The sequence below is a fragment of the Carassius auratus genome, chromosome 16 (genome assembly GCF_003368295.1).
Source record: "Carassius auratus strain Wakin chromosome 16, ASM336829v1, whole genome shotgun sequence".
NCBI classification, from domain to species: Eukaryota; Metazoa; Chordata; class Actinopteri; order Cypriniformes; family Cyprinidae; genus Carassius; species Carassius auratus.
The window spans coordinates 3,842,770-3,856,081 of NC_039258.1; the positions used below are offsets into that span (position 1 = coordinate 3,842,770).

General features: G+C 33.5%; 1 protein-coding gene across 1 annotated transcript; it reads right to left on the minus strand.

Moving 5' to 3' along the window:
• Positions 1-1,194: 1,194 nt before the first annotated feature.
• On the minus strand, positions 1,195-8,615 carry cndp1 (carnosine dipeptidase 1). Its single transcript, XM_026283414.1, has 12 exons — positions 8,601-8,615; positions 8,414-8,521; positions 6,432-6,575; positions 6,158-6,320; positions 5,847-5,935; positions 5,579-5,776; positions 4,987-5,071; positions 4,356-4,516; positions 2,905-3,069; positions 2,688-2,829; positions 1,458-1,605; positions 1,195-1,379 (listed from the first exon to the last, which is right to left on the minus strand). Exons 1-12 carry the CDS (start codon positions 8,601-8,603, stop codon positions 1,307-1,309), a joined length of 1,479 nt encoding a protein of 492 aa, XP_026139199.1. The 5' UTR covers positions 8,604-8,615; the 3' UTR covers positions 1,195-1,306.
• Positions 8,616-13,312: the final 4,697 nt, after the last annotated feature.

Below are 13,312 nucleotides of genomic sequence, written 5' to 3' on the forward strand. Positions count from 1 at the left end.
CGGACACTTTCGGGTTGGTGTTACCACCAATCAAACGTTTTTGAGCACTGAAATGTTGAATGTTTTTAAAGACCTCTCTTCTACTCGCCAAGCTTGCATTTATTTGTTACAAAATACAGAAACGCAGATATATTGTGAAATATTTTTACTATTTAAAATAACTGCTTTCTATTAATTTTTATATATTTTAAAATCTAATTTATTTTTGTGATCAATGCAATAGTTTCAGCATCATTCCTCCAGTCTTCAGAGTCACATGGTCTTCAGAAATAATTCTAATATGATGATTTACTGCTCAAGAAACATTTCGGATTATTATTATTATTGTTATTAATATTTAAAACAGTTGAGTAAAATTTTCCAGGATTCTTTAATGAATAGAAAGATCCAAAGATCAGCATTTATCTGAAATAAAAAGTTTTATAACATTATACACTATACAATTCAAAAGCAAGTAAAATTGATTCTTTATTTATTTATTTATAGAGTGTGTGTGTGTGTGTGTGTGTGTGTGTGTGTGTGTGTGTGTGTTGGGGTTAGAAACCAATAATTTTATTTAGCAAGTGATGATAAAGACATTCACAATGTTACAAAAGACTTCTATTTAAATTTTTTCAACATAATAATAGTAATAATAAATGTGTGATTTCTAAAGGATCATGTGGCTGGAGTAATGATGCAGCTGTGAAATCACAGCAATAAATGAGATTTTAAAATATATTCAAATAGAAAGCAGTAATTTTAAATAGGAAAAATATTTCACAATATTTTACTGCTTTGGATCAAATAAATGCAGGCTTGGTGAGCAGAAGAGACTTCTTTTTGAAAAAACATTAAAAAAAAACTTTGAACTGGTAGTGTATATTATTATATCATTAATTTGATCTACATTATTTAATTACATGAATGTAATCATCCTGTGTTATATTCAGCTTGCAACACAGAAAAAAAAATGTATCTTCAGATGAATTAATTCACATTGATTACAATAAAGATGATGTTTCTTTTTTATAAGAATATTATTCAAGCATAGTTTGAACCTTTATGACTATAAAGGAATATCTGGCAACCTTAAAACGTTCTCAGTGCATTTCCTGTTTTAGCAGAATGCACGATTACAAAATAAAAGTCACAAGACATAACCAAGTGAACAAACACAGCTTCTCAAGTTAATGCAAATGAAACCACTGCACATGCATTGCAAAACACTCGTTTAATTTGTTCCAGCATCATTAATCTGTCATTAATCAAGTTAGTAGTAAATGAGATGTTAGTTTGTTCCAGAGAACAGCAGGAGAGCTTCACATCAGTGCTCCTTGATCTGAGACACTTCATGCAGGTATGCGATGAACAGCTTGGTTCCCTCCATGTAGTTGTATCTGAAAAATAAGATATGAAACGGTGAATGAGTGTGCATGAAGAGCAGCTCTCCGACAGAGTCCAGAAGCTCCAGAGACCTGCTGATCTTCTCGTTCTGTGAATGCAGGCCGTCGTCGAAGCCTCCGATGGGAAGCATGATGATGCTCTTGCCTGTGACGTCCTGGAAGCTTCTGGCGATGGGAATCGTGCCTCCCTCACGGATCAGGTCCGGCTCCACACCAAACACTAGAAGAAAACAAAAAGCTAGAATCCTCTCACACACCAAGCAAGCTCAAAGCATAAGATCGATCGAGAAACAACATTTTATACTTTAGAATTTATAACCTTGCGATTGAGGAACATTTTGGCAACTAGCTAAAATAAGTCATTATAAAATATATAAGTTATTTTATTTTAGTTAAAGTTTATTTCGAGTAACATTTCTTTTAATTTTATTTTTGTTAAATTTTGTAATTTTTTGTTTGTGCACTTGTCCTTTTTTTACTTGACATGTCACTTTTGTTTGTGCACTTTTTTACCTTTTTACTTAAAAAATTTAACTTTTTTGTTTGTGTACTTGTACTTTTTTACTTTAAAAATGTCATTTTTCTGTTTGTGCACTTTTGTACTTATTCAGTTTATATGAAAATCTTAACTGCAAAAGTTTTTTTTATTATTTTTTAAGATTATTATTATAGTTAATTAAAACTTTAAAGCATTAAAACATTTTCATTATTTGAACTAAAATAAACATGAACTGAAATAAAATGTTATTGATTTTATTTTATATTTATTATTGCAGCTAGTTGCCAATTTCTCATTATAAAATTAATTTAGATATACATAAAAATAGAATTTATTACAGACACTCGCCTAGAAAACATTTCTCATTTTTGTTTAGTTAAACATTTAGTGCTAAAATAACTAAAACATAAAAATTAATGTAAAAAACTACATAAATTATTTGTTTTCTTTATGAAAAAAACATGCAATTAAATGAAAAAAAAATACTTATTCAAAATATTAATAAAATATAACATTTCAATGATTTTAAAATAACACACTTTGATAAATCTTGCTTTGTATCCAAATTCCATTTTCGATTTCTGATATGTGAATTAAAACAAATTTGGAATAATTGTATTTGTTGCCTGTCCAGAAGGGGTTTTCCCTTACGTCTTTTCTCCATGTGGAACTTGGTTTTTAAAAAGAAAAACTATTAACCAAGTTCTAAATTGCTAGACAAAAGTTAGAGATCATTTGTGAAGCTGTTTTGTCACTAAGAACAAGTGAGACTGTGATTCAGAGCAGAAGTGAAGTGTGTGGACCTCTCTTGACCGCTGCTTTTCCGGCTTCAAACAGCGGATGTTTGGGATCGGCCAGCCAAGGTTTGGCTCCGATGACCATCGTGACGTTCAGTTTGTTGGGACTCTTGCGCTTCGCAAACACTGAGTGTAAATAATCAGTCACCTAAGGGTTAAAAAGCACCGGTTATAACGTAAACCAGTGATTTCTACACATTAAAATGAGCTTCATCTGCTCCACCTGTTTTTCCACCACAGCTGGATCCATGTTAGGAACCTGGCGGATGGAGAACTTGGCGATGACTTTGGCCGGGATGACCGTCTTGGTGCCCGGCGAGGAGAAAGCGCCCTCGATGCCGTGGATCGTCACGGTCGGGTGACGCCAGCGATGGGCGAGAAGATCCACCTGACGGAGCAAAACAGGTTTCTCCATGGGTTTCCTTGCACTAAGCTTCAGTACTGAGTAAGTGAGGAACTATGCCTTACAAAATAAAAATAAAAATTCTGTTTCACAAAAGCTTCTTCACATTATAATAATGTAAGAAAGAGATGCTTCTTTGACCGAATGGTTCTTCTATGGCATCGTTGTGAAGTGAATAAGTTACAGACAGAGTTATTTACTAATATTGTTATAGATGTTACTTAAAATAAAATGAACTTTAACGGAATTAAAGACAACTGATTCTAAAATAACCATGAAACAATTTACTAAAATTAGGAAACATTTACTAAATCAAGGAAACAATTTACTGAAACAAGGGAACGATTTACTAAAATTACGAAATGATTGACAAACTACGAAACAATTTATTCAAATTAGGAAACATTTACTAAAACAAGGGAAAAATTTGCTAAAATTACGTAACTATTTACAAAAATTAGGAAACATTTACTAAAACAAGGGAACAATTTACTAAAACTAAGAATTAATTTACTAAAATTACGAAACAATTTACTAAAATTACGAAACAATTTACCAAAATTAGGAATCAGGATTCTAAAATAGAATCATGCATTAGTTACAAATGACATATAATCAAACAGACGGTAAAAACTATTAACTGTAATGATTTTATGTTGCAATTAAACTGTGATTGATATTAAACGTTGCGATTAAGCAAATTTGTTAGTTTTATGTTATTCCAGGGTTATTGTTCTTTAGATAAACGATTAGTTATCGTTTAGTACAAAAATAACCAAAACTAAAACCATGAAAAACATTTTTGTTATTTGAAATAGAATAAACATTAACTGGGATAAAATAAAATAAAATGAAAAAAAAAACGTAATTGTATTTTAATTGTATTTGACTCAACTTTACTTAAATAACAAACTTAACCATAAAAAAAATTAAATTAAAACTAAATAAACTCAAATTAAAAATAAAACAACTTTGAATTCTCATTTTAGTTTAACATTCAGTCCTAAAATAACTTAAGCCATGTAAAATGCATGTCAGCCTGACGGGAGTGAAGAGCTTAGAAAATACATGAATTACCATAAATCTGTAAATACACTGTAAAAACACGATATACTGTATAATTTGAAGCAGTTTTTCCATCTTTATTTTTTACAGGAGTTTTACCAGTATTTTGAACTTCACACTTCATTGCATTGTGTTTTAGAGTTAACAGGAGTGTCGGTGAAGCTGAATGGATGCTGTCAGGTGTAATGCGCTGGTATTGTTCTTGCCTTGTTGCTGTACATGAGCTGACTCAGGCCGATCTCACGCTTGTAGCTCTCCAGGTCAAACTCGATGTCTTGGTACATCTTCCACTCCTCGTCAGACAGATGTGCGACCGCTTCTCTGACGCCGGGGATCAGGATCTTCCCGCTGGGGCTGATGAGTTTGTCTGAGGAACGAAACTAAGGTTTTTATATGACACCTGGAACAGTAAAGGGTCGAAGGGTTTAACCCCTGTGCGACCTTATCGGTTTTATTCGGTTTTGAGTTTTTTGTTAATGCCAACTGCGTATATTTTGGCACAGGTGTGTACTTTTATTGGAATTTTTATATTTCTCCTTCATTAAATCTATTTTACACTAGGTACAGAAAGTACTTCCTCATGACCATATAAGGACAAAAATGTCTTCATTGAACCCCATAAAAACTGCATTCATTCTGTTGGCAAGGGTTTTTTAAAATATCAACTTCAAATTTGGAACACAAAGTTGTTTCGATTTATGGCTTTGATTTTCTAGCAATTGTTGAGTTCAACATGTTTTATAAAATATGTATTATATAAAAAGTTGCTCATTAATAATTTTTCAAAAACGTAAACCTCTATAACAGTTTTGGTTTAAATGGTTAATAAGCTAGCACCTAAGATGCCGATCAGGTCCGTCATCGGCTCCATTATCGTTCCTCCATAAACACCAGAGTGTAAATCCTTCTTGGGTCCCTCCACCTGCGTCATCACGAGAGAAACACAGTGTGTTGCTGTTCATTTAAACTCAAAAACACTTCTCAGATCATGAAGTGAAGTTACTGCTTACACTCGTAATTACTGTTTTAACGTTTTAACCCACACTGAGTTTTGAGTTGGCAAAAATAATTGTTAGCCTCTCAATTTGACTCGTATATTTCATGATTAAAAGCAGCTGAACTGAACCAATTTATATTTAGTTAGTTTCCCTAAACTCTAGTTTAGCTTAACTCTTGAGTTATCACATTTACATTTATGCATTTAGCAGATGTTTTTATCCAATTCAATTTTACTGGAAATCGAATCAGTGTTGCAGTATTTTAGTATAAATGAAATAATTTTATTGTTTATTTTGAATGGTTTTATATTTCAGATTTCTTTAGTTTTAGTTAACTGTTGTAACCTTGTAGCCAAGTCTCATGCAGACGTATAAAACATAACGTTTGCTGTGATAAAACTAAACGCATGTGAATGGATTGATCTCTGGACCTCAGCGAAGAAGTAGCAGTTCCCTCTGGTTCCATACGTCAGCGCCGGACGTTTACTGAGCCACACACAGTCAGAGATGATGATATAATCCACATCTGAGAAGAACGAGTCTTTCTGAGCCACGATCATGTCGTCCAGGCCGTTAGATCCGGTCTCCTCCATTCCCTCAATGATGAATTTAACGTTCACCGGCAGATCCTGTAACAAACACAGTCAAACCCTGAACAGAAACCCAGCATGAAACCCGTTGCATTTCATCGTGTCTTACGATGTTCAGGGCTCTGTAGACCTCCACCGTATGGATCCAGGCCAACACTGGGGCTTTATTGTCAGATGCTCCTCTTCCGTAGAGATTTCCTACAAATAAAATAATCATATTATCCAAAGCGACTTACAGTGCATTCATGCTATACATTTTTTTTAATCAGTATGTGTATTCCCTGGGAACTGAACCCACAGTCTTTTGCACTGCTAACTCAATGCTCAACACTGAGCCACAGGAACATATAAAAAGAAAGTTAAAATAAAATATAAGTTTTGCTATCTCATGATACTGAAAAGAGACCGGTTCAGGGATACCGTCGATGTCTGTGAGCTCGTAAGGGTCTGTTGCCCATCCGTCCTCTTTCTTGGCCGGCTGGACGTCCACATGACCGTAAACACAGACGGTGCGTTTACTGGGGTCTTCACCGAACCGAGCGGTGACCACTTTGGGCAGAGCGATGCTGCTTCCATTGGCCAGCTGTACAAGAGACGGACAGCACGGATAATATTGTAAGATGTCAGTAGTTTAAAAGTGAAGCTGTTCTAATCAAATTTAATTACAGCTAGTAAGAAAAGCTCATTATCTGACCTCCTGCGTCCCGATGTCCACCATCTCCACACTTCCTCCAATGAGTCTGAGTTTCTCTGCCGTCATGTCCATCATTCTGTGTAAGTCGGATCGCTTCGTAACATCGCTGGAGTCGCTCTCCACAGCGATCCACTGTCTCAGAGTCTGAAACAGACAGAATATACAGACCAGGGTTCAGCAGAACTGAGAACTACAGAACCGGCGTCAGTCTGAACTCAGTCTGAACGGGAATGACATGAGGAAGGACTGAATGAATATTAACGCAATAATCTGTTTCCCCGTTTTAGTCAATCATGGGCACATTGTAGTTTGCTTCCTTGTTTTTTCACTTTTAAAAATAAAAATTAGGAAACGATTTAATAAAAATTGGGAACGATTTACTAAAATTGGGAACGATTTACTAAAATTGGGAACGATTTACTAAAATTAGGAAACGATTTACTAAAATTGGGAACGATTAACTAAAATCAGGAAACGATTTAATAAAATTAGAAACAATTTAATAAAAATTGGGAGTGATTTACTAAAATTAGGAACGATTTACTAAAATTGGGAACGATTTACTAAAATTAGGAAACGATTTACTAAAATTGGGAACGATTTACTAAAATTAGGAACGATTTACTAAAATGTGAACGATTTACTAAAATTAGGAACGATTTACTAAAATTAGGAACGATTGGGAACGATTTACTAAAATTGGGAACGATTTACTAAAATTAGGAACGATTTACTAAAATTAGGAACGATTTAATAAAAATTGGGAGCGATTTACTAAAATTAGGAACGATTGGGAACGATTTACTAAAATTGGGAACGATTTACTAAAATTAGGAACGATAGGGAGCGATTTACTAAAATTAGGAACGATTGGGAACGATTTACTAAAATTGGGAACGATTTACTAAAATTAGGAACGATTTACTAAAATTGGGAACGATTTACTAAAATTGGGAACGATTTTCTAAAATTAGGAACGATTTACTAAAATTGGGAACGATTTACTAAAATTGAGAACGATTTTCTAAAATTAGGAAAGGATTTATTAAAATTGGCAAACGATTTACTAAAATTAGGAGTGATTTAATAAAAATTGGGAACGATTTACTAAAATTGGGAATGATTTACTAAAATTAGGAAACAATTTAATAAAATAAAGAAACAATTTAATAAAATAAATGAACTAATGAAAAAATCGAGGGAACAATTTACTCAAATTATGGAAAGATTTACTCAAATTAATAAACAATTTACTAAAACAACGGAACCATATACTAAAATAAAGAAAAAAATTAATAAAATTAACTAATTACAAAATCAAGAGAAAAATTTACTAAAATTATGGAATGATTTATGAAAATTTTGAAAAAATTTGCTAAAATGAGGGAACAGTTCACTAAAATTAAGAAACAATTTACTAAAACAAATGAACTAATTATTAAATAGAAGGAAAAATTTACTAAAAAGAGGGAAGGAAAAGTATGGAAAATTAGGAAAACGATTTACTAAAATTAGGAACGATTTACTAAAACAAATGAACTAATTATTAAATAGAAGGAACAATTTACAACAAGGGAAGGAAAAAGTTAATCATGATTTAACAAAAATTTGGGAATGGATTCATACAAAAAGAGGGACATATTATTAATTCAAGGCCACAATAAAATATATTTTCATCTGCATGTTTTGAGTAAGACTCTTTCAACAGCCTGTGCTGACGACACTAAACCATCAAAGAAAAAAAGAGGCATCTTATCTGAGCTCAAATAAACAACTGCATTTTCAACAATCTGCAACAGATTGTGTTGCGTTTCTGCAGAGATAAGATGCATCAATAACGAGTCGTGATGATGTCACTAGAGCAGATGCATGTTGTCACTGAGTTTGGACAAAAGATCACCAGTTATCACAGCGATGTAATGCTTTCCTTAACTAAATTAGTGCAGACAGACATTTTCATAATTTCCCAAAAAAAGAAATACCTCGATAAATTCCTCTTCATGGCTGTTCACATATTGCGTCAGCTCCTCAAATCTGAAGGAAGAAGCTCCCGTGCACAGAAGAAGACAGACTAAAGTAATGCTTTTCATCTGTGGAGAGCAAACAGAGACATGAGAGGAAGACATATTCTTATTCTATAGAGTTTTTAAGAGAAAATAATTGACTTACCATTTGCTACGAGGATCTTCCAAACCGCTCAATGCCGTCTCATCGCTGGTGAGGCGTGTTAAATAGTTTTCATCTTAGGTACCTCCTGTGGAGATAAGGTCACTGAAGTCTCCTTAGCATGGAAAAAAACAGCTTATATGTGCCAAAATGAATTCTCTCGCTGGCAAACACAATCCCTAAAGCAAGGCTGAGCAAACCTCACGCTGAGTTCAATATGGGAGCAGATCAACGGCATTCCAAAGCACAAAGACTTATGGACAAATCACTGATGAAAGGACAAACATCAACATTTACTAGGCAACTTGACATCTCTGAATGCTGGCTTGACAAAGTCGAGTTTAACTAGAAGATTCTTTGAAGTTAGGCCTTGTGTGATTTGAATATGATGCAGATTGAAAAGAGATTTAAAGTTGGAAGCTTGTGTAGCAGAATATGGAAGCTTGTTTCTTCAGTGGTATATAAAAAAGATAATTGTGACTTTTTCTCTCACAGTTCTGAGAAAAAAATAATTGTGAGAAATAAACTCATAATTGCAAGAAAAAAAATGTATTGTAGGATATATATTTTTAGTTGTGTAAAATAACACTTTAATTACAAGTAAAAAAAAAAGTCAGAATTGCGAGTAAAGTTAGAATTGTACAAAAAACCTCTAAATTGCGAGATAGAAACTCAGAATAGTGTAAACAAACCCAAATATAAACTCAGGATTGTGAGTTAAAAACTCAATTGCAAAAGATAAATTAAATTGCAAGAACCTCAGAATTTAAAAAAAAATCTAAATTGTGAAATATAAACTCAGAATTGCGTTAAAAATCTAAATAGTGAAATGTAATCAAATTGTGAGAGATAAACAAAGGATTGAGAGAAAAAAATCTGAATCGTGGAAAAAAAATCCAAATTGCTAAATATAATCTCAGAATTGTGATTAAAAAACGTAACTGTAAAATCTAAATTCAGTTGCGAGAAAAAAGTCATAATTGCGAGATTTAAACTCAGAATTGTGAGAAAAAAACTAAATTGCAGAATATAAATTCAATTGTGAGAACAAGTTATAATTGCAAGATATAAATTCAGAATTGCGAGACAAAAATAAAAATTGTGATAAAAAATCTAAATTGCGAAATATTAACTCAGAATTGTAAGAAAAATATATAAATGGCAATATATAAAATCAAGTATGAGATATAGACTCAGAATTTTGAAAAAATCTTAATTGCGAGATATTAACTCATAATTGTGAGACAAAAATCAAAAGTGCGTAATCTAAATTCAGTTATGATAATTTTTTTTCTCAAAATTACAAGTTACAGTCTTTCATAGCAGAACCTTTGTAAATAGTTACCAATTAATTCATGTGTTTAAAGTGATGTGGACAATCACTCAGATGTTGAAGTGTTTGCGAGGCTGTTGCAATAGATTAGAGATGATCTTGATAATCCTGGCAAATAGAAATCCTCAAGTCTAATCAGCCATAGAAAGCCTTTGTCAAACAAACATAATAATGCGTTTGACCTACTCCTTTGGTTTTAAGATTACACTATTGTACAGTTTAGATAATGATGAACATTTGATTTCGAAATGCAAGCAATCTGATGCAGTCCTGATTCACTGAATAAAGCAGTTTGTAGTATAATCACAGGGGGCTTAATTACAGCCTCAACAGTGAACGCTTCTTTATTTGTGCTGACAGGTTCAGCGTGCAATTAATCCACAGCTTGTGAACTATTTCCGGTCCTTTTAACTTGTGCACCCAGCATGTAAGATGTGCACACAGAATATACTCGGATAATAATTAACACTTTCTCAATCGTGTACAGGTCTGTGTGCATCACCGGCAAACATTCAATCCCGCATGTTGCATATGAAATGAGGTTTTTTTTAAATTCCTTTGAGGTTAAACTCTCAGGTTAGTTCTGGAATTCTGACTTTGAAAAATTGGATTAGTAAAGAAAGAGATTAACTTCATGGAGCAAAGCTTTTAACATCTAGGTCCTTTAAGAACTTGTGTGAAGTGTGTTGTGTTTTTAGAGGAAAACCACAAGATGGGGCTCTTCAGAAACAGGATCTTAGGTTTGAAGTGCTCTAGTGAAGAAACATGGTGTATCAGAAAAAATATTTCCTTTAATTTCTCATTATATTCTATTGTTATCACATACACATACTACCAGTCAGTAGTTTGGTAAATTATTTTACTCTTTTTGAAAGAAGTCTTTCCTGCTTATCGAGACTGATCAGAAATGTTGAGATATTATTAGAATGTAAATCATCTGTTCTCTGTGTGAATCTGTGTTAAAGTGTAATGTATTTCTGTATTTTCAGCATCATTCCTCCAGTCTTCAGTGTCACATGATCTTCAGAAATCATGAAAATATGATGATTATAAGAAACATTTCTGATTATTATCAACGTTTCAAAACAGCTGTACTGAACAATATTTTTGTGGAAATTGAGATGTATTTAATTTATTTGATGAATAGAAAGTTCAAAAGAACAGCATTTATATGCCTTTACTGACATCTTGTGATAATGTGTCCTTGATCAATAAAATGAAAAATCGTATTTACCCCAAACATTTCTGCAATTTTTAAGCTTTGATCACAGAAATAAATTACATTTTACAATATATCCATACATAAAACAACTATTTGAAATTGTAATAATATTTCACTGTTTTTGATCAATGAAATGCAGCATTGTAGAGCAGAAGAGACTGTTTTCTGAAAAAGTATTAAATCTTAATTATTCCAAATATTTGCACAGGCTGAGAATAGTGCGTACAGTAGATTAGTTTTTCTTCCGTATCTTAAGCATTAGGGCATTTTTTTTTTTACTTTTATTCATGCATCATTGAGTGTGTATATGTTCACATATTGTCTATTGTATGTGTTTCAGCAGGAGTCTGTGTTGTCTGTCTGTGTTTCACAGCCTGGATGTGATGTTAAATGCTCTGTTTAGTTCACACAGAACTAATAAAACCGCAGAGTTCACCCTTTACCCTGTCGTGACCTAGAAACCTCCAGCAATCAACACATGAAGATTTCAGCAGGTGAATTCCTGCCACACAGACATCAAATATCAAATTAACTTTCTCCATCAATTTCACATCTTCAGTTTCATCTCTTCAGTCAATCACATGCATATTGTTATATGCAAGTATTAAACTAAAGTTACTCTGTTTTCCTTCATACTGACTGACAGCTCTTGTTGAGACACATGCATTCACTCAAAAACAGATTCAATATTCCTCAAAAAACAAAAACAAAAACTACTGTACAGATGTGAATTAACATTATCTGCAGCTTGAGGATTGTTCGTATCACTTTTAGTGTGAAAGGGCTTTTACATTTACAAGTTTTCTCTTAATTATAAACAAACAAACCAGAAAAAAGTAACACAAAAAAATTATGCAATTTTTTTTAGAGAGTAACACTATATTGTAATGCATTACTTTTAAAAGTAACTTTCTCCGACACTGGATATAGATTTAGAAACATGAAGTATAAAATTATAAATATGGATATAAATTGGTATAGTAAACTTACAGCTAAACATTTTTCAGCTAAACAACTTTGAACTAGAAATGACTCTTTATACTGAAAATGAATTATGAAGAAGCAGTTCACACTGAATTCATGTGAAATGAACTCAAACGTACTCCAATATTCCCACTTCAGCAAATGAGTTTGTGCGCAGTCGTTGTATAAAGTGATTTAGTAGAAGTCAGGTAATGAAGCGCTGGACATTGACTGGACTGAAGCTGTGGAAGCTCATCTCATCATTAAATGTGCTGTTTCAGCCCATCCTGTTGAACTTTAACCAGGACTTCAGTAGAGACCCGTCCTGAGGCCGAGAATACATATTTTACAGTCTTTACACACAGCCTCAGCTTTGACCAGCATTGTACAGTGATCATAAACAATGCTTTCATTAATAAAATCAACTCCTCTTGAGATCGACCGCTGGTGAATAAAATCCTTCCCAGGTTTCACAAACGAGCTGAACACGTTTAAGATCTTCTTCTGATGCCGTTCTTGTTGTCCTTATCACACTAGAGCCCTAAAGTCTGAACAACAAATTCCTACTCAGTGTGTTTGATTGTAGGAAATAAATGCATTTTAAATACTTCATGCAATATGTCAAGCCTTTTAACCATTTGTGCAGGAAAAAATCAGTTTGCAGCCCAGCTCTGCAGGAAAACGGTTTTATAGATGATGTTTTTTTAATATACAGTAGCATCAGGATGGGAAAATGCATGGTAAGGATTTGTGAAAGTGCAATATGTTAGGCGTGCTTGAGACAGGAAGATAAATCGGGTCACTAGAGTAAAGCAGCAGTGCTGAAGTCTGCTGGAAACACTGTGGGCGTCTCTTGCCCACTTTCTCAAATCTAAAAAGCACCCATGCATCACTTTTTCCCTTATTTGGAAAAACCGACTGGCATTTTCCGAAGCGTGAGCTGGGATTTACAGCTGATGCATGATTTGTAGGGCGCGGAGTTTATTATATAATACTGGACTGGAGTGAAGTGTCTATAAATGATTGAGGTGGAGTTGCTTCATGGCAGACTTTTACTCTGTGCACGCGTCGCATGAGCAGCTCAATCCGTCCGGATAAACATTAACTCTGAAACTGTGATCCAGCGCTCCGACTGAGTAAGAGCCATTGATTCAGTGATGTTTCAGATAACCACATCCAATACAGACAAAAAACGAG

Excerpts from the sequence above, each read along its gene's own strand:
- cndp1 (XM_026283414.1), bottom strand. Across the intron at positions 5,072-5,578 it reads ACTGCTACTTCTTCGCTGAG|GTGGAGGGACCCAAGAAGGA; the intron begins GTCCAGAGATCA and ends GTGATGACGCAG. Across the intron at positions 4,517-4,986 it reads GGACCTGATCGGCATCTTAG|ACAAACTCATCAGCCCCAGC; the intron begins GTGCTAGCTTAT and ends TTCGTTCCTCAG.